This window comes from Saimiri boliviensis, chromosome 14 (assembly GCF_048565385.1).
Source record: "Saimiri boliviensis isolate mSaiBol1 chromosome 14, mSaiBol1.pri, whole genome shotgun sequence".
NCBI classification, from domain to species: domain Eukaryota; kingdom Metazoa; phylum Chordata; class Mammalia; order Primates; family Cebidae; genus Saimiri; species Saimiri boliviensis.
In genome coordinates this window covers 13,214,791-13,241,953 of record NC_133462.1, presented here as the reverse complement: position 1 = coordinate 13,241,953, position 27,163 = coordinate 13,214,791, and the positions used below count along the sequence as shown (strand labels likewise).

The 27,163-nt window shown below is 42.8% G+C and overlaps 2 protein-coding genes across 8 annotated transcripts in view; one reads left to right on the top strand and one right to left on the bottom strand.

Annotated features, from left to right (window-relative positions):
- Positions 1–509: 509 nt before the first annotated feature.
- On the bottom strand, positions 510–22,753 carry ZNF180 (zinc finger protein 180). Of its 3 annotated transcripts, none has more exons than XM_074386202.1 (5): positions 22,683–22,753; positions 19,730–19,823; positions 10,132–10,206; positions 5,330–5,456; positions 510–4,154 (listed from the first exon to the last, which is right to left on the bottom strand). In XM_074386202.1, exons 2-5 carry the CDS (start codon positions 19,778–19,780, stop codon positions 2,413–2,415), a joined length of 1,995 nt encoding a protein of 664 aa, XP_074242303.1. In that variant the 5' UTR covers positions 19,781–19,823; positions 22,683–22,753; the 3' UTR covers positions 510–2,412. The 3 variants fall into 3 exon arrangements, with proteins under 3 accessions (XP_074242303.1, XP_074242302.1, XP_003940273.4); XM_074386201.1 differs by having other exon boundaries at positions 22,610–22,699; XM_003940224.4 differs by having other exon boundaries at positions 19,730–19,818; positions 22,610–22,688.
- Positions 22,754–22,921: 168 nt separating this feature from the next.
- The window catches only part of IGSF23 (immunoglobulin superfamily member 23), a 71,070-nt gene continuing 66,828 nt past the window's right edge, over positions 22,922–27,163 (top strand). For all 5 annotated transcript variants that reach the window (XM_039465529.2, XM_074386211.1, XM_074386208.1 and 2 more), the window contains exon 1: positions 22,922–23,058. The gene's annotated coding sequence lies outside the window, so the exon portion shown is untranslated. The remainder of the gene's footprint in view (positions 23,059–27,163) is intronic.

Below are 27,163 nucleotides of genomic sequence, written 5' to 3'. Positions count from 1 at the left end.
TCTGCTGATGACGGATGTGAGCGTGCTGAAGTTTCAAGGGATGGTGAAGAGCACCTCCACATCCCTGGTGAGGAGCTGCCCCTTGGGTCTGAGTTTCTGGCAGGGGAGAGGGAGAACCTGTGTGTGGCTGGCATGGATCTTGAGGAGGCCAGGCTGTGGGACCGCTCATAGGAGGAGCCAGATGAGACCCCAGTGTTCTTTGATGCAGACATGATTAGGAAACCTGCAGCTACCAGGGCGCGGTACCAATGTTCTGACCCCTACAATGTAGCGTCGTGTGTGCGTTCGTGTGTGTGTGTGTGTGTGTGTGTGTGTGTGTGCGCGCGTGCGTGCACTGGCGCAGTCGGGTTAAATCTGGCCTATAAAATCTCTATAAATTTTTCTATGGTATGGTTTTTTTGTGTGTGAATTTTACACAGCCAAAAATTTTTACACAAATGTTTACTCATAAAATGTTATAAATATATATATATATATATATATATATATATATATATATATGTGTGTGTGTGTGTGTCATATGTAATTAAAATCCAGTTATTGATCCTCCTTTTTAACCCCAAACTTTAGGCTCAAAAGTTTAATTACAAATTTTTGGCCTGTTGATGCTTTAACTTCTTTTTAGTTTTCATTGACCACTTTTTAATTATCTTTTCTGCAAAGGAGAATTATTGAGCAAATGACAGAAATTCCTCTAACATTTTAAATTATTAAAACTATGTCTTGGCCATCATAAGTCACCATGCAGTCATCCCTCTGCATATTTGGGGGAATTTGTGCCAGAACCCCAGGTACACCTAAATCCATGCATACTCAAGTTCCACAGTTGGCCCTGTGTAGGCATGTATAAAAAAGTTGTACGCATGTATATAAAAAGTTGGCCCTCCATATACTTGAGCTTTGCATCCTACGAAATCTGTATTTTTGATCAGTGTTTGATTGAAAAATATCCAAATATAAGAGGATCTACACACTTAGGTGTCACCTTCAGTTTTCCTTCCTATCCCCAGAGTGTCAACCTCTGTTATCTGGTCTCTCAGTTCAACCTTCAACTTATTACCTTTCTGGGATCAGAGGCTTCAATACATGGTAATCCACAGGAGTCAAATTCATGATTCAGGGGCAAGGTCAGCAAGACATGTTAATCAAATCTTAAATATCAAAGAGTAACTAAAAGCTTACCTTATGAAAGCATTCTTGCAAGTGTAATTTACATCATCAGCACTGAGCCACAGAAGCACACTTCCATTCAGAGGACTCTCACATCAGGGAACATATCCCAGAGGAAAGAGAATACTCTATAAGGGGAAAAACAAAAACGTGAAAATAGAGCTCCTTAATATTGCCTTGGATATATGAAAATAAGTCACTTGCCCTCTATACTTCCCACATGCATTCCCATTTCTTCATATCGAACCATTTCTGGCCAAAATTTCTAGACACCTATTTCCAGGGATCTGTTTTATATTCAAGGAGGAATGTCCCTAGGAATCTACATCTTAAATAGTAACATGCTCATGCTAATCCAAACACAAATCTCATTATCCTGAGGGATCTTTGCTATCTGGTTGCTTAGTCTTTCCTAAATAGTCAAAGAAGGAAATCTTTGTATTTCATTTTTGTTTTTGAATAATTTTTACTTATATCATTTATTATAGCACAACAGCATACATTCTAAAAAGGCGCAACATAAACTGAAAAATTGGATACATCCATTATCACTTTCAATTCTAATCTGTACACACTTTATCATAATATATATTATTTCTATATTCTTGACTCACATTCACATTTTTCACTATATATCATAGACACTTTCCTAAATTTTACAAAATCTTCACATGTAACAATAGCAAGTGCCGAATGGAACAGATTATGAGCTATCTAATTGAAACATCATGTAGTAAAATGATGCACTAAAACATGGTTTTCAAGCGTAAGTTCGAAACACTACAGTAATCTTTCAATCTTCTCAATAAGCCCACTAGTGTTAGCATTCCATTTACTCTTTATGGAAAAAGAAGTCTATCACACTGGCAGATGGCTTTGGCATGATTTTCTCTGATTCAGGTCTGCACTTGATCTTAGCCAAAAGGCCGAGAAGTGATCTGATTCAGGTCTGAGTGCTTTCTGCAAGGAAAAGTGCCAATACTTATTATTTTCATAGGAATATGTCATAAGAACCAAGTTTAATGTTGTATATGGAATTGCTAGGTTGAAATGTCATTCATAGATTTCCCCCCTTTCTTTTCCAGAACAAATTCTAGATACACAATAATAGAGGACTGACTGGAAGTTTTCCCACATGTATTGTTTTTATAGCAGCTCTTCCCATTACATGTACTACCTTAAAATAAATTATTTAAAAGAATGAAATAAAAAGGAATAAATTCCAGCTGAGAGATTTCCAAACTAGTTACATTCATAGAGTTTCTCTTCAGTATGAGTTGCCTGATGCCTAATAAGTTTATAGCTATTAATGAAAGCTTTTCCACACTGAATACACGTAAAGGGTTTCTCTCCAGTATGAGTTCTTTGATGTACAATAAGTCGAGCACTCAAACTAAATGTTTTTCCACACTGATTACATTCAAACGGTTTCTCTCCAGTATGCGTTCTCTGATGTTGAGTAAGACATGAACTCTGCCTGAAGGACTTCCCACAATGACTGCATTCATAGGGCTTTTCTCCAGTATGAGTTCTCTGATGTACAACAAGAACATAACTCTGGCTGAAGGATTTCCCGCACTGACTACATTCATACGGTTTTTCCCCAGTGTGAATTCTCTGATGCATAACAAGGTGAGAACTGCGGTTAAAAGATTTTCCACATTCACTGCATTCATATGGTTTCTCTCCAGTGTGAGTTCTTTGATGTGCAACAAGCTGAGAGCTCCAGCTGAAGGATTTCCCACACTGATTACATTCAAAGGGTTTTTCTCCTGTGTGAGTTCTTTGATGAGCAACAAGTTTATAACTTTGACTAAAGGATTTCCCACACTGATTGCATTCATAGGGTTTTTCTCCAGTATGAATTCTTTGATGTGCAATAAGTTTATAGCTCTGGATAAATGATTTCCCACATTGATTACATTCATAGGGCTTCTCTCCGGTATGTGTTCTTTGATGTGCAATAAGTTTATAGCTCTGCCTGAATGACTTTCCACACTGATTGCACTCATAAGGCTTCTCTCCAGTGTGAGTTCTTTGATGCACAACGAGGACATAACTCTGGCTAAAGGATTTGCCACACTGATTACATCTGTAAGGCTTCTCTCCAGTATGAGTTCTCTGATGGGAAACAAGGTGTGAGCTCCGGCTAAAGGATTTTCCACATTCACTACATTCATAAGGTTTCTCTCCTGTATGCGTTCTCTGATGCGCAACAAGATGAGAGCTCCAGCTGAAGGACTTCCCACATTGATTACATTCAAAAGGTTTCTCTTCAGAATTATTTCTCATGCTTTGAGTTAGGGAGGAACTCTGAGAGGTTTTACTACATTTATATAGACTCTCTTCAACAGGAATTCTCTGTTCATTATGGGATATGTTGTGGTTCAAAACTTGCCCGCATTCTTTAAAATCAAAGGTTTTTCCTCCTCCATGAATTTTTTCATGTATCTGTAGTGGTGTACCATGGCAAAAAGATTGAACACTGTCATGCAATCCACAGGATTTATCTTTTGTTTGAGTTCTTGTAAACTGAATAAGGTGAATGCTCTGAGGGGGTTTTCCACATTCATTATTTTCACGTACTGTCTCATTGTCATCAATCTTCTGATGACTGTTTACAGCAGAATTAAGATACCATTTTTTAGCATGTGGTACATGGTTATGAAAATGGTTTATTATGGGTATAAATGGGGATGAAAATAGGCTGGAATTCAGACCACTCTTCTCCCCAGTTTCATCACTTTTGCAGACTCTCTCATGAATAATTGCTTTCCTTTGAGTGAAAGCCACTTCCTGCAAAAATATCTCGTGTTTTTCCTGTTGCTCCTCCAACTGATCTTTATAGTCACCAACTTCTTCATATGAAGACAACCAAGGATCATTCCTTGTAAAACATTCTGTCTTCACTCCATTGGCTGGCTCTTCATCAGAAATGTTCTGCTTTGAAGCTGAATCTTCTTTTCCAACCACAGCTGGTAAGTCTGAAAGAAAGCAAAATGAAGACATCTTAGCCAAAAAATATTAGAGCTGGAAAAATGGAATAAAGCTAACAATAAAGTATGAAAAATGCAGGTGGATTTGTTTTCAAATACTGACCAATTACCTAGGTTGAAAAAACAAAAGGGTGAGATAAACCATTAAGTACAAAACTACCACAGCCCAATATTACAATAGAACATTAAAAGGCAACTATCATAATACTGGTTTAATCTCAGTCTGAATAAACAAGACTTTGGATGTCAAATACCTGCATATTCCAAAATAAGATCATCTACATAGAACCTACTGAATTGTAATCCAATTTTGCAATATGTAAAGAAGAGAGGTTCTTTTCCACTCTTTAGTGCTATACAGTTGTTCACTAAGAGATTAGTGTCTACATATCTAGGAATTTCTGAAGGCATAAAACTTGTTAAATACTCTACTCTGTGTCAGTGAGACATGAGAAAACTACTTTTGTGAACAAAAGAAAAGGAATGGGGCATTATTATCCTAACTAACATTATTAGTTCCCTAAATGGGGCATTATTATCCCAGTTCCCTAATACAGCCCCATGAATTTCTGTGATTCCAACTGAGAGAGACTAGAGTTGCTCCTAGTAGCCCGGGTGGCTACTAGGTCAAGCAATACAGAGTATATATGGAAAAAGTGGTCATATATACAGTACACCAAAAGGTATGAAATGAAGAAAAATGTGGCATCTTCTATAGGGGTTTTTTTCAAACAAACCTTCTATACCTGCAATGATCCCTATGTGTCCGGTTTTCACTTGAACATATGTATTGGAAAATTCTTTTTATATTCTTTCCCTTATTCCAACAAGGAGATTGTATCTGTTTTGAAAAGCTGATGAGGAAGATACAGGAAGATACAGGAATCTGAGTGTTCGAAGCTGAGGACAAAAGAAAATTACTGCAGAATCTGGTCCCAGCCTTTGGTCTTTAGGAACATGAAAACTGAAAATCTCAAGCCCAAGAAGCTGCACTGTTTCTACCTTATAAATTAAAATTAATCTTCACTGGAGAATAAAGAGCACAAACACAATCTATATGCAGCCAATATCATTGTGGCTGCTGAATCACACAGTTCTTCATCAATGAGAATGTGAAATCATTTCAGTACATGGATCTTCATTAAAAAGGAGTATATTCTTACCCCAAGAGACTAGGTCTCTGTGGCTCTCCAGGATAATATCTCCATCCAGGCTCCTCTGAGCAGGTTTCCAAGTGCCCTGTTCCTCCTGTGTGAAGTCCACAGTCACAATTTTGAAGTTCACGCCTTCCTAAAAAAATACACACATTCCTGCTCAGCTGAGCACCATTTCCTTCCAAAGTTCATGGAGGAAGAAAAGTCTCACAGATGGAAAAAGGAAAATCTGGTGACCTGGGACTTGTCCTGAGATTGTCAGTGCCCAAAAGATTCCAATCAAGATGTGCAGGTGCCTTCTGGGTGAACTCTTTGGGTTTTGGATGCTGGACCTGTTTTTACAACTCCAAAGAGGAACACGAGATAAGAACTGACATAAACTATCTCATCTTGTCTGCCTTAAAAAAAAGATGCTTATTCTGATTTTTGCAATAGTGATTATAGAATTCTCACTTAGGAATTTTCTCCAAATTTCCAAGAAACTAATGAAACAAGTGGTTACTTTTTTTCTGTCAAAGGTCAGACAGTAAATATTTTACATTTTGCCAGCCACAGTCTCTATCACACTACTCAACTCTGCTGCTATAGCAAGAAATTAGCCACAGAAAATATATAAACAAATGGGTGTGGCTATATTACAATAGATCTTTATTTACAAAAACAGCCACAGGCTGTACTTTGCTAATGCGTGAGATAGAAAATGAAATGTGGACCTCAACGAAAAGCAGTATGAATAGGTGAAGAACACGGGATGTAGACAATAAAAAGACTTGGTCTTCTCACCTATAAAGAGCATATATCTGGATTTAAAAATATATCTAATCTGACAACCTATCTTTTTTTTTTTTTTTTTTTTTTTTTTTTTTGAGACAGGGCTTCACTCTGTTGCCCAGGCTGGAGTGCGGTGGCACAATCATGGCTCACTGCAGACTCTACCTTCTGGGCTCAAGTGATCTTCCCACCTGGTCTTCTGAGTAGCTGCAACTACACATGTGCACCACCATGCCCGGCTAATTTTTAAATTTTTTGTAGAGATAGACCCTCATTATATTGCTTAGGCTGGTCTCACACTCCTGTGTTCAAGCAATCCTCCCATCTCAGACTCCCATGGTGCTGGAATTACAGGCATGAACCACCACACCTGATCCAATCTGTCTTTTAATGGTGACTTTGTTCCATTTCTATTTATTAGGCCTAATAATACCTAACTCATTGGGTCGAATGAGTAATTATGAAGATCTATGAAAAGCCACTAGCAGAGTTTACTGATGAAACAACAAAGGCTAATAATTACAGGTTGAGTATCCCATAACAAAAATACTTAGGACTGGAAGCATTTCGGATTTCAGATTTTGAAATATTTGCACTTATATGATGAGATGCCTTGAAGATGAAATCTAAGTCTAGACACAAATTCATTTATGTTTCATAGACACCTTAAACATGTAGCCTAAAGGTAATTTTAAGCAATATTTTACATAAATTTTTGTGTATGAAACAAAGTTTTGACTGTGTTTTAACTGTGACCAGTCACAGGAGGTCAGGTATAGAATTTTCCACTTGTGGCATCATGCCATGGCTCCAAAACCTTTAAATTTTGGACAATTTCAGATTTTTGGATTAGGAGTGCTTAGCCTGTACTGCTATTATTAGTAGGTCTCAGAATCCTGAAAGATTAACTGAGAGCAAAAGTGACCTTCATTCTGAATGCTCAGTCTTCAAAAAACAGTTATGTTTCTGTCCATATCCAGCTGCATGGCAGAGCCTTTTAGGACATATTCACTGTTATTACTGCCATATAAACAGGGTCTCTTGGGCTGTCTCCTCCGAGCAGGAAAGGGCCTGTTTTTAAGATAACTGGGCAAGAATTTTAATCCAAAAAAGAAGGGCTAAGGGTGATCTGTCCTTACCCAGGAGCAGCAAAGGCAAGGAGAAGTCAAATGCCTCTTGCCACTAAAGGCTCTTTAAATAGAACAGGCATTCTTGAACTGCAATTCATGAATAGGATACAGGGTCCTGAATAACATGAAAACACATGCAAAACACTGCTGTACATGCCTCTAAGTTTGAGCCTAAAAATTTCACCAAAACCTCAAATGTTTTCATGATTAGCCCAATGTGAAATTCAGAAAAATAACTTGCCAAACTGCTACATGAATTTAACATTAATATTTAAGGTACTGTCTTTCAACCTGTAATGCATGCTTCCTTTTAATAAACATTCCCCCTTCCTGTTTAATATAGGTCTCTTTAGTATAAAGCTTGCTCAAGTGTCAAACAGATAATACTAAACTAGATTAGCACCCCACTCCACTCCTAACTATATAAAGCTCTGTGGACTTCTATCACCGCACTTTCTTATTTGCATTAACGGTCATCTCTGTCACTAGGTCATGATCCATGAAGGCAGGGACAAGGTGTTTACGGTTTGCAAATGTAACTCCAAGGCTTAGCATAGTGTTTATATATAGTACATATTAAATTTATATTTAATAAATTATTTCAGTAAGTGAATCAACAGTATCAACAAACCTAATATATCAAAATAACCTTCACCCAAATTGATTTAAGTCATCTCCCCTTACCTGAATCTCACAAGTTGTACCACAAATAACCATGTTTGAAAAGGCCCTTTAATGTGCAGATACTAGCTTTTCTGGACTTCTATCCCACTTATTCTACTCTTCTCACTTGTCCCAAATTTCCCATGCCCGAAAACTCTTTCCCAAAATCCTCAACTGTGCCCTTGAAACTTGTCTTCTGTAACAATAAAATAGGCTGGGTATGATGGCTCATGCCTATAATCCCAGCATTTTGGGAGACCAAGGTGAGTGGATCATTTCAGCCCAGGAGTTCAAGACCTAGCCTGGGCAACATGGTGACACCCTATTTCTACTAAAAATATACAAAAAATTAGGCAGTTATCCTGGTGCATGCCTATAGTCCCAGCACTCAGGAGAGGCTCAGGTTTGGAGAATCACCTGAGCCTGGGAAGTCAAGGCTGCAGTGAGCCATGATCACAACACTACAATGCAGCCTGGGTGACTGAAGTGAGAACCTGTCTCCAAATAATAATAAAACAATGCAGTCTCAAATATCCTTCACCAAATATTCCCTATATATCCCTATGTTAATGGAGACCTACACTTCCTACTGAGGACTTCTTTCCTCCTCAGTCCTCAGAAGCTAAGAATGCTCATGCTCTCCCATCCTAGGGATCTCAGCATCAAAGGGAGGGTGCATGTCCTCCCAGTTACTCTGAAACTCATGCCATTTACTTCACTTCTTGGAGCTCTGTCCTACCCACCTACTGCACACCACCCCCACCCCCATGCACTGAAGATTCATACCTGGGATTTATACTCTAATATAAGAAATTGTATTGTCTTGTCTCATGTTGTCTATAACATCTCCACTTGTATGGTTAGCTGATGAGAATATAAAAATAACAGACTTCAGTGAAGTACTTATGAGTTTTCATGAAGCACCACCACGGTGTCAGGCATTGTACTAACATGTCACATGATTATCACTCATTTAACTCTCACAGGGCTCCTGTGAGAAAACACTATTAGCAGTACCATTTTTTTTCTTCTGAAGAACAAGACAGTCAGAGAAATTAAGACATATGCCTAAGGTTAGTAGTTAGGATACAACCACAAGCTTGCACACATCAGAGACTGTGTTATCAGTCATCAATTCATATGGCTAGCCCAACTCTCATATCCTGAAGCTGCTCTTCATCAGCTCACTCTTAGGGGGACACCCCAGACCTTAAAATCTCCATAAAGCACTACAACTTTTGAATCACAAATACGAAACTGCCCATCTTTCACCACAATGTCAGATTGCTCCACTGTATCAGCTCAATTTTCTCCCTTTACTCTTGTCCCTCGATGGTTTAGGGCCATATGTACGGAAATGTCTACTATTACCACTACCAGCCGATATTCTTTTCATTTCTACTTAGTGACCTCTTTATCTCTTCCATATTAATTACTTAATTTAAGGTCCATGAATCATTCATTGTAATCTTCCTATTTGAGATATTTTAAAATTCTCTTTCAAATATTCCCTTGACCTTCGGAATGTCTACTCCACAGGAAGGGGACCTGGCAAATTACGAAAACTAAATGAACTTGAATGTCCATCTGCTATCTTTGGAAAGTGGGCTACAAAACGACACTGCAGGAAAAAATCCACAAAAGCAGCAAGACAGAGTATTATAAATTAATGGCCACTATCTCTGACTGAACCTTTCAGATTGACCAGCAATCCGATCACACCTACTGGAGAAGCCTGTTTTCTCTCATAATCCAAAATTGTTATTTTAAGCCTTCTCTACCCTTATCATCTATCTCTCCATTCTAAATTCTCACCATCATGCTCATCTGATTTTTCACAGTAAACAAAAATCGAGCTTTCATGTAATTCCCTCAACCTCACTGTTCCTATATAAATCCTTCTCCTCATATAGAGCAAATTTATTCAAGATGCTCTGAATTAATTTCTCTGGTGCTAACCAAGGACTTTGCTTTATAGTTTCTCTTATCTCCTGATCATTAACTTTTTTTCCTCCACTAACTCCCTCCTGTAATCACTTAAACTGAGTTGAATCTTTTCAAGCCCTTAAAAAAAAAAAAGCCCCTCAATCTCCAAAGTCCTTGAAGTTCTCACTTTCTTCCGCCTTTCACACAATAACCAAAATCCTTGAAAAAGTTGTCCACTCTCATCTCCGTTTCCTCTCTTTTCTACTCACTTCCCAGCCATGCACATTTCTCAATGTAAAGACAGAGGCTTGCCCAACTTACTTGAGATGGGATGGTCTGTGACTCAGTGTCTTCTCCCTCGACTTTGATGATAATCTCTTGAGGAAGGAGAGAATCCTGAGAAGGCAAAACAGATGAGAAAAAGTAAAATAATCAGGGAGCTAAGTGGCAGCTCAAATCTCCTCCTGTCAGTGGGCTAGGATTTGACATACCACTGTTTTAACACATCCTCCCCACCATACTTCTACTCCCTCCTCCCATTGGTCAGCTCAGCTAACCATGTGGAGAGAGAAAGGAGCACCAAGGCCCACAGAGGACTGGGCATGAGGTCTCTGCGGGACTTCTGGGCCAGTCCAGTTGCAGCTAAATGCAGCAGAACGAGTGCATTAAAGACACTAAAGAGCAAAGAACTGTCCGGCAGGCCCTGCTAAAATTCCTGGGTCACAAAATTATAAGCAAATAAAATGGAATACAGCACGACCAATGCCAAAATCATAAAGAAAAAGATTAACAAATTAATTTTTTAAGATGTTTAGCAGGCCGGGTGTAGTGGCTCACACCAACACTTTGGGAGGCTGAGGCAGGCAGATCACTTGAAACCAGGAGTTTGAGACCAGCCCGGCCAACATGATAAAACCCTGTCTCTACTAAAAATTAAAAAACTCGCTGGGCATGGTGGCACACTCCTGTAGTCCCAGCTACTTGGGAGGCTGAGGCAGGAAAATCACTTGAACACAGGAGGCAGAGGTTGCAGTGAGCTGAGATCATGCCACTGCACTCCAGCCTAGGCAACAGAGCAAGACTGTTTGTCGAAAAAAAAAAAAAGAAAAGAAAAAGTACCACTAATAAAGGCATTATCAAGACTCTATACTATTAAGACTTCTTCCAAAACAGTAAAAGGTAGCCTCAACAGAAAAATGGACAAAGAAAAATGCACATGCAACCATGAAGAAACTGCTGTGAATATACAAACCAGATGCCCACCTCTTTACGTCAAAATCAAACACCTATTTCTATATTAAAGATCATAAATTCACATGCATACCTCCAACTACAATTCAATAACACATCTTACTCTAACTAACCTTTCTCCTTTCTTTATGTATACCTTCTTTCTCTGGCTCCCATTTTCCTCTTTATATTTACTTATTTGCTCATTCCCTGTATGTAATCATCATGACCACATAGGATGTTTCTGTGACAATCACAGTCATTAGTCTGTTGCTAATGACTCCAGCTCTGGCAACCCACTGGACAAGAGCTTCATATATTCTTAGAAGAAGTATAAGTTGATACAATCACCCTGTATTTGCTATATATTAAATATTTGTATTTACAAATAATGCTTTATTTGAAAATTCTTAAAGATTCACAAGAAATGGCAAAAATAAAGCCATGCTAATCCTTCCCTGGTAATATCATATATAACCACAGTACACTGTCAAAACCAGGAAACTGAAATTTTGGTACAATATTATTAATTCAAGTACAGAGTTTATTCTATTTTTATGTATATTTTTGTTTTAGTTTTTTTAAAGGCAATATTTTTTAAAGTGTAATGTAACATCCATTAGCCTACTTGTAAGTACCTATTCTTAGGAAATAACATGAAGTACACTGAGATGCATGTACAAGAAATCTCATTAGCAAGTTACATTATCATAGCAACATGGGAAGGGAGATTAAATGCCCACTAAGAAGTGCTTGGTCAAATAAATTATGCTTTACTCAGATGACTGAATACTATTTAGCAGCCAAGAGAAGAAGAAATAAATTTGCATGTACTGATACACATAATAGAAAGATGTCTACAGTATATTGCTGAGTGAAAAAATAAGAACAGTATACAGAAGATGAATAGATTTCTATGAAATATAAATATGCACAGAAAAATCTGGAAAGATGTTCCCAAAAGAATTAAGTTTTCTTCTAGGGTCTTTATGGTGTTAGGTCTTATGCTTAAGTCTTTAATCCATCTGGAGTTCATTTTAGGGTAAGGTGTCAGGAAAGGGTCCAGTTTCTGCTTTTTGCACATGGCTAGCCAGTTTTCCCAACATCATTTATTAAACAGGGAATCCTTTCCCCATTGCTTTTCTCAGGTTTGTCAAAGATCAGACGGTTGTAGATGTGTGGCGTTGCCTCCGAGGCCTCTGTTCTGTTCCATTGGTCTATATCTCTGTTTTGGTACCAGTAGCATGCTGTTTTGACTACTGTAGCCTTGTAGTATAGTTTGAAATCAGGTAGCATGATGCCTCCAGCTTTGTTCTTTTTGCTTAGAATTGACTTGGCTATGCAGGCTCTCTTTTGGTTCCATATGAAGTTTAAGGTGGTTTTTTCCAGATCTGTGAAGAAGGTCATTGGTAGCTTGATGGGGATAGTGTTGAATCTATAAATTACTTTGGGCAGTATGGTCATTTTCATGATATTGATTTTTCCTAACCATGAGCATGGAATGTTTCTCCATCTGTTTGTTTACTTGGAGAATATGATTGCACCTCCTCTCGAATGAAAACTGTTTTCAGCACCTTTTTGTTTAAAAGTTTTCACAAGAAAACAAAAGAAAGCTCATCTTTCCTCAAAGTAGACTCTGGAGGAAATGTCCCTCCTTGCCCCGCCCCCAGCAGACAACTATATCACTTTACCCTGCTTTCCTATCTTCACATCACATATATTCTTGTATCTTTGGTTTTTTATTTAACTCTTCCAATAGACTGAATTTCTTAAGAGCTGAGGTCTTGTCTGTCCTGTTTACCATGGTTCCACCATGCTTAGATCATTACTGACACATAGTAGGCTCTTAATAAATGTATGCTGACTATAAAACAGCCACTAGAAGGGTCATGGAATGTGCTACCTGCACCTTTGCATTTGTCCCTGGGGTCCCTGGAGGCACTAAAGCATAGTTGAGTTCAAGCCCCTCCCCTGGTTAGAGTAAACCTCTGTTGGGTACCTTTTCTTCTCAGAAAATTCAAAGTGTCAGAGCCTCCAGAACCTGCTCCCAACTTACTCTTACAAACTAAATGATCAGAAACAAGCTTGTGACAAACACATGTGAGCCCATGAATGCATGCACACCCACATACCCTGACTCTTCCCCTAGGTTCTGCTCACTTTAAATTACTGACCTTTTTAGGAATATCTCCTGAATTTACATCTTAGCTTCCTTAGTTTCCTTCATATAATGTCAATATCATCTATCATTTGCCTAGTATTTTTAGTAATACATAGAGTACTTCAACACAGAATTTCCATCTCCCAAAATCATCTAAACTTTTTTTTTTAAGAGATAGGGTCTCATTCTGTCACCCAGGCTGGAGTACAGTGGCACCATCATAGCCTACTATAGTCTTGAACTCAAGGCTACTACTATAGTAGTAGCCTACTATAGTCTTGGGCTCAAGCTATCTACTGCCTCACCCTCCCAAAAAGCTGGGACTACAGATGCATGCCACCACAGCTGGTTAATTTTTTTTTTTTTTTTTTTTAAAGATGGAGTCTCGCTCTGTCACCAGGCTAGAGTGCAGTGGCACAATCTCAGCTCATCGCAACCCCCACCTCCCAGGTTCAAGTGATTCTTCTGCCTCAGCCTCCTAAGTAGCTGGGACTATAGGTGCGCGCCACCATGCCCAGCTAATTTTTGTATTTTTAGTAGAGATGGGGTTTCACCATATTGGCCAAGATGGTCTTGATCTCTTGACCTTGTGATCCACCCACCTCGGCCTCCCAAAGTGCTGGGATTACAGGTGTGAGCCACCGTGCCTGGCCCAGCTGGCTAATTTTTCTGTTTTTATTTTTTGTAGAGGTGGGAGTCTCACTATGTTGCCCAGGCTGGTCTTGAACTCCTGGCCTCAAGTAATCCTCCCACCTTTGCCTCTCAAAGTGCTGGGATTATAGGTGTGAGCCACTGTACCCGGCCTAAACACATTTTGAAGAAAAGAGTAATATCTTTATTTCACCAGTGTAGAAATTAATGGTAATAAAGTTTATTAAGCTCATTTAAGTCCATTGATTGCCTGACACAAACTCTTCTGCTTTCCATTGTCTTACCAAAGTCTGTCTAATCACCCAAGGCCCAGATCAAATGCCACCTCCTCCATGAAGTGTTCCCAGGTAGCAGAAAGCTTCATCTCTTTCTCTCTCAGGACTTCGTAACTTTGCTGGCCCTTTACTATACCAGTAAAATTATTCTCTTCATATTACTTCCATTTCTATATACCTCCCCCCTGGATCCTGAATTCTATATTATAAAGCAATGTGTGTTTTTTATCTTTGTATTCTCCTCAGTATTGAGTAGGAGCACAACAAAAGTTCTCTGAATTTGACAAGACTAGAGACACATACAGCGTCTGGGACATAGGAACAAAATTAAAAACCTTTACCCTACTTTCTATATGTTCTGGAGCATTTTAAAATTACCCTCTTGTTCAACAGTCACCTTTATCATAAAGGAGCATTTCCCTTTTTCATTGAAGACTTTACAAAATGGGAACAGGAATCAGAATGTTGACTTCCAGACAGAAAAGGTTGTGGGCAGGAGATAATAATTGTTCCTTCTGTAACACAGGTGGGACCCCATGGGACCCAAAGCAGGGGAAAAGAGAGAAGCAGAACTATTGTGGAGTTCAAAGTGAGACAGTGGTAAATCAGACCCAGGGCTATGAATATTTGCTCACCTATAAACAGAGATGACCAAATATACCTTTCCTAGTATGAGGCATTCTTGAAGCAATAAAATGAAGTTTCTAATCAGAAGTTTCAATACAGAAGTATTGCTGGACTCAATTCTCCGAGCTTTGCTTTGGGGTGTACTGGCAGGAAACCCTCTATATTTGTGAGGACATTTAGAAAACACAAGCATCAGACAAGCAGACGACTTCTTGGTGTGTTTCCATCTCTTCCTGCCCAGGGAGATGGAAGGTGGAGCTCACGTTGCAGATCAAGGGATGTGGCATCCACAGAGGCCCATGTAGGAGGCCCTGAGGTTTCTTAATCACCAAATCTAGAAAGCATAAAACCAACCTCTACAAACTACATCACTGGAAAGAAGGTTCCCCTGCCTCATTTTTTGAGATCACCCTGACAAGAGGACCCTTTAGTTCTCATGCACAAGAAAATTCCCTCTCCTGCCCCACATTATCATTCATGAATAATTCTCACTGTCCTCAAATATAGAAAACAGACCATCCACATAGGGCCACCAACAACCTGCACAGCTTTGAACGCTGAGAATGACAGTGGATGGGTGAGATTCTACCACCTACTTGGCAGCAGTTTTGTTCTCAGCCCCTGAAGGCGGGTAGAGCTCAAAGTTGGCTCAAGGCCTTCCCTGGACCAGCTACTTCTCCGTGTATGAGCCACTAAAATCTCTAAGGTGATATCCCAGTATCCAGATGGTTTCTTCCTAGATTGGCTCACTGAACTCAAGGCCTTCATTCAAAGCAAAGACTTGGGCTCCCTTGATTTTTCTCTCCCTTTCAGGGTTCTAATATCCTTCAGGTCCAAATCAAGTACTTGTTCATCTTTTGATAATAATTAAAATTAACTAGAGAACATTCAGAGTTGAGAAGAATGGTAGCCAGACTCTGAGGTGGCTCCTAAAGACCCTTACTTCCTAGTATTCATGCCTTTGTGCAATCCTAGCCCAATGGTACCAACGTGGGTCTGTGTGACCAATAGAATATGGAAGAAGTGATGGTGTATCACTTCTGAAATCAGATGATAAAAGACACTGTGGCTTCACCTTGACTGTATGCAACTACATGCTCTTGCTATCTCCTGCTCTCTCCCTCTCTCTCTCACTTGATCATTTGCTCTGGCAGAAATCCACTGCTATGCTGTGAATAGCCCTGGAGGGAGGCCTATATGGTATACAGCACCTCTTGCCAACAGCCATCTGAGTGTGCCACGATATCCTCCCACCTAGTCAAGCCTTCAGAAGGCAGCAGCTCCAGACAACAACTTGCCTGCAACCTCATCAGGGACCCTGAGCACCAGAAACAACCAGTTAAGCCGACCGGGATTCTTGACCTTCGGAAATTATGTGACAAAATAAACACTGGCTATGTTAAGCTGCAAAGTTTTGGGGTATGTAATAACAGATAACTGATACAAGAAACAGGACATTTTTGCTTTTCCTATGCAGCCTTGGAAAATACACGCAGCACATTTCTGGATGTGAGAACCAACTTGTGCAGGGCAGTGTTGCCTGCCTCATCTTTCTTCCCAGTGCTTTGCAAAGGGCCTCGTTAGGCAGTCACTAAACATGTGATGCAAGCAAGATACTGAATGGACTTCTAATTCAGTTCACAAAAAAGAAAATGGCAAAAGGACCATTACGATTCCCAGAAAACACCTAGTTCCTCGATTAAATGAGAACACCAGTGGCCACATCAAAACACATTTTACCAGCCAGGCACTGTGGCTCACCCTGTAATCTCGGCACTTTGGGAGGCCAAGGTGGGAGGATGGCTCGATCCCAGGAGTTCGAGACCAGCCTGAGCAACACAGTGAGACCCTGTCTCTACAAAAAATAAAAAATAAAAAAATCAGCTGGGCGTGGTGGTGTGCACCTGCAGTCCCAGCTCCTCAGGAGGCTGAGGTGGGAGGGTCACTTGAGTCCAGGAATTCTAGGCTGCAGTGATCTATGTTGGTGTGCCATGGACTCCAGACTGGGTGACAGAGTGAGACCCTGTCTCTTAAAAAACAACAACAAAATGACAAAAACCCATACATTTTACCTGTAGTTTTGATAAAGATATATGTGTAAACTTATATTTGCTTAACTCCTTCTAAAACAACTGCACATGTGTACAAGGAATCACATACAAAACATTTATATCAATGTTATTTGTAACAGCAAAAAATTTAACACTAAAGAGCCATTAACAAACCCATAAAAACCACAACATATTTAGAAGGTGAAGTCTGGACACTAGGTGTGCATAGTGGTACTGGGATGTCACTGCTGCCAGCCCTCCCTGGACAGACAGGGAATCTGTGTGCATACATATGCACACAGATACAGGCACACATCTCTATATATTTCTAGATTAATGTGTACTGAAAACCATGAGCCCACATTAAAACCTCCCATTCCCACTGCACACCAGAGTCCACTCAAATGTTCTTTCTTGCCATATCTGTACCTCCCTGATTTGGTGGCAAGACACCTGGTTCCAGTCCTTATTATATATACATCTATTATCTGATCTATCCCCCTGTAGGTAGCTCTTCTCTCATTTCCACAACCACGCCCTCTCCCCATGGATGCTTTCCCCATACTCCCTGGGCTCTGCCACCCCACACTAGGCCACCCTCTGCCCAGGGGCGCTCCTCACCCTGCTTAGGCTTTGACTCTCCAGGCTAGACTGCCTCGACTCTCAGATTCACTCTGCCACTTGGACTTGGACAGCCTTCATCAGGCCGCCCCACTATGTGGGTGCCCTCCACATGCTGCTGGGCTCTGACGCCCCTGCAGGCCACCCTCATGCACGATGCCCTTAACATGCTCATGCTCTGACATGTCACACCAGGCTGCACTCCACCCCCAACACAGGTGTACATCTTACCCTGCTCTGGCTCCAACACCCCATCTACCATGGACACTTGCTTGCTGCACTTGGGCTCCAACTGTCCCCAGTGGGGCACCCCCTCTCTGGATGCCCTGCTCGCCTGCTCTGACCCCATCACCCCACACCAGGTCCCCAGATATGGAGACTGGCCTCACCCACTTGGGCTCTGACACCCACATTGGGCTCCCCCAGGTACACAAGTGACTTCTTCATTCCACTTGGGCTCTGACTATGCGGAGATGTCATCCTGTGCAGATGCTCTCCTCACTCTACTTGGTCACCAACACCCTGCACATGGACACTCTTCACAGCAGGCAGCCCTGACAACTGCAGGTGCCTACCTCGCACTGCCCCACCTCATGGCTTCAGGGCTGAATCGTTCAGGAAGAGAAAGGAGAAGCCCTAATTTGACAGTTTTAAGAAATTCAGCATTTTCAAAGAATATTTGCAGTAGGAAATGTTCTAAATTGTTAACTTTCTTTTTTTTTTTTTTAGAGACAGAATCTTACTCTGTTGTCCAGGCTTGAGTGCAGGTGCACAATCATAGCTCACTACATCCTAGACCTCCTGGGCTCAGGCAATCCTCCCACCTCACCCCCTCAAGTAACTGGGACTACAGATGGGCACCACTATGCTGGCTAATTTCTAAAAATTTTTGTAGAGACAGGGTCTCATTATGTTGCCCAGGCTGGTCCTGTACTCCTGGCCTCAAGCTATCCTCCCACCTCGACCTCCCAAAGTGCTGGGATTATAGGCGTGAACCACTGTGCTTGGCCAATTTTTAATATTTTTACCTTAAAATGTACTGTACAAAAATGTGAAAATATAGGCCAAGTGGCCGGGCGCGGTGGCTCACGCCTATAATCCCAGCACTTTGGGAGGCTGAGGCGAGTGGATCACGAGGTCAAGAGATCAAGACCATCCTGGTCAACATGGCGAAACCTCGTCTCTACTAAACGTACAAAAAATTAGCCGAGCACGATGGCACACACCTGTAGTCCCAGCTACTCAGGAGGCTGAGGCAGGAGAATTGCTTGAACCCAGGAGGCGGAGGTTGCCGTGAGCCGAGATCGCGCCATTGCACTGCAGCCTGGGTAACAAGAGCGAAACTCTGTCTCAAAAAAAAAAAAAAAAAAAAAAATACAGGCCAGGTGTGGTTGCTCATATCTGTAATCCTAGCTCTTTGGGAGGCTGAGGTGGGAGAATGGCTTGAGACCAGAAGTTTAAGACCAGCCTGGCAAACATAGTGAGACATTGTCTCTACAAAAAATTTTAAAAATACACACACACAAAAATATTAGCCAGGCTTAGTGGTGCCCACCTGTAGTCCCAGCTACTCAGGAGGCTGAGGCAGGAAGATGGCTTGAGCCCAGGAGTTTGAGGCTATGGTGAGCTAGGATTGTGTCACTGCACTCCAACCTGGACGACAGAGCAACACCCTGTCTCCAAAAAAAGAACATACAGATAAATGAATGATAAAACAAAGTCACTTATAAAGTAACTCCAGATAATGTTTGCTAACAGTTTGGTATATTTATAGTCTTCTAATGTATTTTCTATATACACAAAAACCATATTCCTTTTTAAAAGGTGATGATTTCTAAGTGCTATTTACTTAACATAGGTAATAAATAACTTCTTCTGTCATTAAATTTGCATTATCATATCAGTTTCAATGGCTACAGTGTATTCCATTTCATGGTCTTACCATAGTTCATTCAGCTATCCTCTTGCATTGTACATTTAGTATATTTCCAGTTGTTCATTCTCAAACAAACCTTTGAATTGCTGGCCAAAGAGGAATCAGCATTCTAAGCGCTGTTGATTTAGGATGCCAAATTCCTCCCAGAAAGAGTTATATGGGCTAAAAAGGTGAGGCAACTACCAGGAAGATTCATAAATTAAAAGTGTGTAAGTGTTAAAGCCTGATGGCCATGAGGGCCCCAAACCCCCTAAAAGGCTGCAAAGAGAGTCAGGAGGGCCATAGCCTCCCAAGCCCAGAGGGTCAGGCTGCAGGGCTTATGTGGGAGCAAGCTCTGGGTCCCTCTGGAAAAGGTGGCTCCACTCACCTGCGCACAGGCCTTCGGGGGCTCTGGGGGCTTCTCATCCTGCTCTTCCATGCTCTCCTCCAGGCACAGCAGGGTGCTGAAGTCCTGAGCTGCACTGAGAGAAGTCCCAGGTACAGCATGAAGATGCAGGTCTGTCAGATCTGCTGTGGCCCCCACCCCCATTAGCCCCTGCACACAGGATGCAGGATGTATTCCCATAGCAAATACACTTCTAGAGGTTCCTGCCAACTTCCTGCCCAAATGTTTGTGCATGCACTGAGAGTCCCTCAGTCCCTCTCCCAGGCCAAGCTTCTGTTCCTCCACTATCTCGGGCCCCTGGACCATCCCCACCTGTAAGCCCAGCTTATACCCAAACATGGCCTCCTGCCCACCGCCAAAGTCTGCAGCACCACTCCATCACTCTCTTATTCCACTGGGCCCTGGGATTCCCCACAAATATCAGACATATCAAAGACCCCTTGGTGTTCACCCCATCCTACCCCTATCAACCTCAATCTACAGCCCCAAACCAGCATTTCTTCCTAGGGCCAGAATCATACTCACTGCCTAACTGCGTGAAGCTGGTGACACAGCTCCACTGCTCCCAAGAACTGATTCAGCAACTACGACTGATCCTACCCTTCCATCAGCCAGGCCTGTCCCTCCAGCAACCCAGCACAGAGGGCCACCCACTTCCTGCTCAAATAACCAAGCATATGCACAGAGCTCAGCTACACCCACATCCTGTTTCCTCCACCATTCTGGGGTCCACTGGTTCCTGCTACAACAGCGCCAGCCAGATTTCTACCCTAACATCCTCCCAGGCTCTGAATTTGTAGCTCTAAACCGGTCTCTCTATCAGCTTGGGCATCCTCAGGCCTGAAACTACAACAGGGCCTGCATAGGACTAGGGGCCTCCAACAGACACCAACATAAGCCAGACAAAAGCATCCCTATCCAGGCTCTAAATATGTGTCTCAGAAGCTCAGGTGCCTATGTACCAACTAGGTGTTCTGGGGTCCAAGACTAAAGCAGCCCCTAGCAAATCCCACCTTGGGCACCCCACTCCTTGCACCCTATCTCTCCTTCTTACTCCCTCCCCTGCTTCCACCATATTCTCACTCACGCAGCACAGTGTAGGCTCACAATGTAGCTGTTTCCTGAACCTGCACCCAAACTGTTTCCTCACTTTCCTCCACAGCCCCGTTTGAGCCCCTGCCCAGATTCCCGGCCAAACACCTTCCTGGGCACATGTGGCTCAGGAAGATCCTGTCAACCTGGGCACCACCAGGCTGTGATCAGGGTTCCAACCACACAAAGACCCCAGCAGCCTCTGTCTAAAACTCATCTCCAGCCTCCCGTTTCCCAACCAAACACCTGTGTGTGTACACATGGAGTGCCTGACACAGTTCCACCCCTCTGCAGCTGCTTCCTCCACACACCTGAGCATCCACAGGCAGAACCAGGGTCCTAAGACTGCCCATGCCTCCCCAGTCTGCCCAAATGCCAGCACATGTGCAGAGTGCAGCTGGAGTAGCCCCATGCCTCCTAAGACCAGATTCAAACTGGGGCCCCCAGGCCTCTATTCCACAGCCACTGCACATGGGCTACCCACCGAGGCTCCCTCCTCCCACTGACACAGCCACAGAGCAGGTTCACGTTCACACTCTGCATCCAGGGCCTGGATCCTCTGCCAGTCTGGGGGCACACCCTGCTCCTGAGACAAGAATCTACATCCCTCACCCTTCCTGGGACATCTCAGGCACCCACATCCTCTGTGTGGGTTCTGGGGTCACCTGCCCCGCTATTTGCCTGCAGCCAGAACAACTGAACAGTAGCTTGAGCACACGGCTCCACAATCAGCCTCAGGACTTGTGCACTCGCCGGCGTGAGGGTTCTCAAGCCCATGATACAGCAGCTCCATGGGAACTGGGCCTTTTGGCCTTCTCTTGCCCAAACAGGAGGGCCTGGGTGTCGTGCAGTCAGGTCTTCCCAGGACCAAATCTGCAGCACACTGTCCCTCTACTAATCTGCACATTCTTGTGCCTGCAAGTAGGGTAGCCCAAGTAAAGGTCTCAAGAACATCTGCTTCATAAGGATGCTGGCAGTATACAGCTTCCTCCCAGCCACCAATTTGGTGGCAGCTGTTGCAGCTCTGTCCTTCCTGGACTCAGACTCTGTATCTCCAACCCAGAGTCTGCCATCTTGAATGTCCTGGAGCTCTGCACTACCCTACATAGGTTCCTACTATCAGTTCAAGTTTCTGTTTTCCATTCAGACACCCCCAGGACCTGCAGGGTGCCTTCTGCCCAGAATCTGTTTCTAGGCGCTGATACCCTCTTTCAGCCTGGGAGTTTGCTGCCCATGGGTGACTCCCACCAAGGGTTCACTAGCAATTGCAACACTGCCTCTTCTGGGACAAGAATCTGCAACTCCAACCTGGTCTCTCCACCAACCGCAGCGCCCCTAGACCCTCGAGAAGCGCGCTGTCTGCTCCGGGGGCCCAGAGCCACCTGCTCAGAATCTTATCTGCCACCTTTTGCTTCCTATTCAAACGCTTGCTCAAGGGTAAAGGGACAGTGGCACAGCCCCTCTTCTCCAGAAACCACAATCTGCAATGGAGTACTCCATCAACCCGGACATCCTCAGGACCTCCACTAAATAAGCCTGGCACTGGAGGAGGGGAGTTCTCAGGATGCTCCCTTACATCAATGCATATGCCCTATGCACCAACCTGGGTATCCTTAGGCTCCAGACAAGCGCACCACCTGACCAAGCACCCGCGCATGCACACAGAGGACAGTCGCAGAATGTACAGCTCTCTCAGTAACTCCATCATCCTCGGTGACCTCAGGCTAAAGCGCCACCCGCACAGAGACCAAGTCTCCCCGCTACACTCACCACCGCTTCCAGCTTCGCGCCTAGACCCTGCGCATGCGCACATCGGACACCAGGAGCTGCCCCGTGCCCCTACCGAACGTCCGCTGGCCCGCAGAGCAGGCTGGGCCTGTCACCGCCTCAGTGCCTGGCAGGCTCTGCGGCAGGACGAACTCGGGTTAAGCAAACCCTGGCCCCGATTCTGCAATACGGTCGACTCGGATTAAGCTTGTTTGGTCCTCTCCCCTACTGTGCATCCGCAGGGCCGCTGGGGGTTAATCCCGAAGGGCCTAACTGCTCAGCAACTGCGAGCGTCGGCGCGCGGAACAATGCCTGCGCTGTGGCCGAACCCGGAAGTGCATTTGGGTTCGGCGCGCCGGAACTACAATTCCCTGAAGCCTCAGCGGCGCGGGCGGTGAGTGGGAGAGATTCCGGCTCTTCTGAGGAAGTGGGGCGGAGGACCGAGGCAGAAGGTAAGCGGACGTCAGCGTCCGAGGCCTGGTGGGGCGTCGCGACTGTGCTTGTGCAGGTCTTGGGGGAAACCCTAAGACCAGCAACAGGACCGGGTGGCCGAGGCCAGTGCAGCGACGGGTGGGGAGTCGCTCTGACGTGACGTCGGAATCCAATAGAAATGGCGGGGACCCTTGTTAGGTGCCCCCTGTCAGACGCTGCGCGCGACCCACTGTCTCCTCTAGTCTTGGGGGAAACCTGTTAGACATTTGCGACATCCCTATTTTACCGTTGAGGGAGCGTCTACCGAACCCTTGAGGAATCTATGTTTTTACACTTAATAGTAAAATATAAAGAATCATTTTATTTGCACTCCCTGGCAGCCTCTCCTGAGGGATTCATTTGGCTCTCACCGTCTGGTCGTTAGGGGAATGTCACCTTCTCTTGAGGCATTGCCCATTGTGAATGAACCACCTGCTGTGAACTTGCAAGCAACCCCTTCCCTCCCCACAGGCTCCGTGACTCCCACTTCATCTTTTGTTTTTCTCTAGAGAACTTTTCGCTATCTAGCACACTATGTATTTTAAGTATTTGTTTGGTCTACCGTCTGCCTTCACCGCTACAATGTCAGTTCCATAAGGAAAAGCATTTCTAACGATGTTGATCACTGCTGCATCCTCAACCCGTAAAATAAAGAGACCTGGCACATAATAGATGCTTAATCTATTTTGACTAAATAAAGGTTCCCGTCTCTTTATTAAACACTTTAATATCTCATCACCCAGCCCAATCACCCTTTTAAGTAATTATGATGTTCTTTTCTTTTCTTTTCTTTCTTTCTTTTTTTTTTTTCTTTGAGACGGAGTTTCGCTCTTGTTACCCAGGCTGGAGTGCAATGGCGCGATCTCGGCTCACCGCAACCTCCGCCTCCTGGGTTCAGGCAATTCTTCTGCCTCAGCCTCCTGAGTAGCTTGGATTACAGGCACGCGCCACCATGCCCAGCTAATTTTTTGTGTTTTTGGTAGCGACGGGGTTTCACCATGTTGACCAGGATGGTCTCTATCTCTTGACCTCGTGATCCACCTGCCTCGGCCTCCCAAAGTGCTGGGATTATAGGCGTGAGCCACGGCGCCCGGCCCATGATGTTATTTTCAACCCACCGGGGAGGTAGCTGGAAATTGGAGCCCTGCTATATGAAAATACATAATGTTTTAGCTTTTAAAAATGCTTGTCAAAGCACTCCTGTAGTTTTCTCACGTAAATTCTGACCTTTAACAACAATGAATTATTGCTATTTGAAATGTAATCTCTATCCCCACAGTTTCTTTTTTGTTTTGTTTTTGAGACAGAATCTCACTCTGTTGCTCAGGCTGGAGTGCAGTGGCGTGATCTCGGCTCACCACAACCTCCACCTCACCGGTTCAAGCGATTCTCCTGCCTCAGCCTCCCGAGTAGCTGGGACTACAGGCGCTCACTACCATGCCTGGCTAACTTTTGTATTTTTAGTAGAGATGGGGTTTCACTACGTTGGCCAGGCTGGTCTCAAACTCCTGACCTTGTGATCTGCCCACCTCGGCCTCCCAAAGTGCGGGGATTACAGGTCTGAGCCACCGCGCCCAGCCTAAAATGTTTGTTTTGTATCTGGTTAACCTAATGCAATGTTATTAATTCTTATACTCCAGTAGATTCTCTTGGCTTTTCTATTGAGTCAGTTACCTACAATTTCATCTTTTCCTTACCAGTATTTTAGACTAGACATTCTCTTTTGTGTTGGATTATATTGGCTGCCATTTCCAAAACAATATTAGTAAAAGAGGCATTCTGGTTTGTGTTCTTTTAATGGGCATATCTCTAAAGTTTGAGGGTTAAATGTGACATGGGTTTCTCAATCGAAGTAGGTAGCTTTTTTTTTTTTAACTTTTATTTTTAAAAATTCGAAACAAAAGTAGGGACTCAATTAATGAATCCCCATGACCACTGTCATATGACTTAAATATTTTCACTAAGTCTTGTTTCATCTATATTTCCACCTATGTTGTGCTTTCCCCTCGCCTCTTCTCCCAGTGATTTTGAAGCAAATTCTACATATTATTTAATTTTGTCTATGAAATGCTATATTTCAGCATATGTCTAACAAGAACTGGTTTTAAAATTATTATTATTATACTTTAAGTTCTGGGATACATGTGCAGAACTTGCAGGTTTGTTACATAGATATACACGTGCCATGGTGGTGTGCTGCACCCATCAACCCGTCGTCTACATTAGGTATTTCTCCTAATGCTATCCCTCCCCTAGCTCCCCAACCCCCAGCAGGCCCTGGTGTGTGATGTTCCCCTCCCTATGGTCATGCATTCTCATTGAAGAACTGTTTTAAAAAAAAAAATTTTTTTTTTTTTTTTTTTTGAGACAGAGTTTCGCTCTTGTTACCCAGGCTGGAGTGCAATGGTGCGATCTCGGCTCACCGCAACCTCCGCCTCCTGGGTTCAGGTAATTCTCCTGCCTCAGCCTCCTGAGTAGCTGGGATTACAGGCACGTGCCACCATGCCCAGCTACTTTTTTTTTGTATTTTTAGTAGAGACGGGGTTTCACCATGTTGACCAGGATGGTCTCGATCTCTTGACCTCGTGATCCACCCACCTCGGCCTCCCAAAGTGCTGGGATTACAGGCTTGAGCCACCGCACCCGGCCAGAAGAACTGGTTGTAAAAAGAAAACTTCAATACAAAATAGATATATGTTATAACTATTAGGTACAAAGAATACAAAATTATTAGCAGATGTTATTAGCAGACCTTAGAGAGTTAACTAGAAGCAATGAACATCAAGGAGAGTTTGAAAGTAATTAAATGTGAAACAAGCAATAATAAACATTTATGTAACACTCTATGCTAATAATAACAAACCTTCATGTGAAACTCTGTGCTAAGCAGTCTTGTAAGATACATCTATATATATATTTACTCATGTAGTCCTCAACACAACTCTTGTGAGATGACACTGTTGTTTACATTTTATGGAAGATAAAACTGAAGCCCAGAGATAAGTAACTTACCCTAGAGTATATTGTTAGGATAGAGTTGGGATTTGAGACCAAGAAGTTGAACTCTAGTCCATGCTCTTAACTTTTACCTTAGGTTGCCCCTTGTCTGCACATCAGTATCTTTCCTCTACATGCAAGCAAAACTAAGTTTGCAAACAAGACAGAAAAAGTTCATATTTATTCACAAAAAAGCAAGCAAAAGCCTTATAAATAAATTTAGTAAGATAGATACAAGTCATCTGAAGAAACCCTCAAAACCTTACTGAGAGAGAGAAAATGGACAAATAGAAATGCCATGTTGCTAGTTGTGTTGTAAAAATATAAAATCTCGCAGATTGATCTGCAATTACAAATATGATAAAATAACAATGGGATGGTTTGAGTGTTAGCTCATCTTTCTTTTTTCACTTCACTTATTTTTGTGTTAATTTTTTAAGATATTCAGAAAATGGGCTGGGTATAGTGGCTCACGCCTGTAATCCCAGCACTTTGGAAGGCCGAGATGGGCAGATCACAAGGTCAAGAGTTTGAGACCAGCCTGGGCAACATGGCGAAACCCTGTCTGTACTAAAAAAAAATACAAAAATTAGCCAGGCATGGTTGTGTGCCACCTGTAATCCCAGCTACTTGAGAGTCTGAGGTAGGAGAATCACTGGACCCTGAGATGCAGAGGCTGCAATGAGCCAAGATTGCCCCACTGCACTCCAGCCTGGGCAACAGAGTAAGACTCCATCTCAGGAAAAAAAAAAAAATATATATATATATATATATATATATTCAGAAAATACAACTTAAGTACTATGTAATTTAAAACTGACTTTGTCTATCTGTCTTCTGTTTGGTCTTTTTTTTTTTTTCTTTCAAAATGAACAAGGTGGTAATGTTTATTTCCAGGAAACCATACATCCTGACTTAACCTGAATATTACAGGGACTTTAGAAGAGTTACTACTTCCGGGCAGTGGCTCTTGCCTATAATCCCAGCACTTTGGGAAGCCAAGGCAGGAGGGTCATTTGAGCCCAGGAGTTCAAGACCAGCCTAGGCAACATGGTGAAACCCTGTCTCTACAAAAAATATAAAAATTAG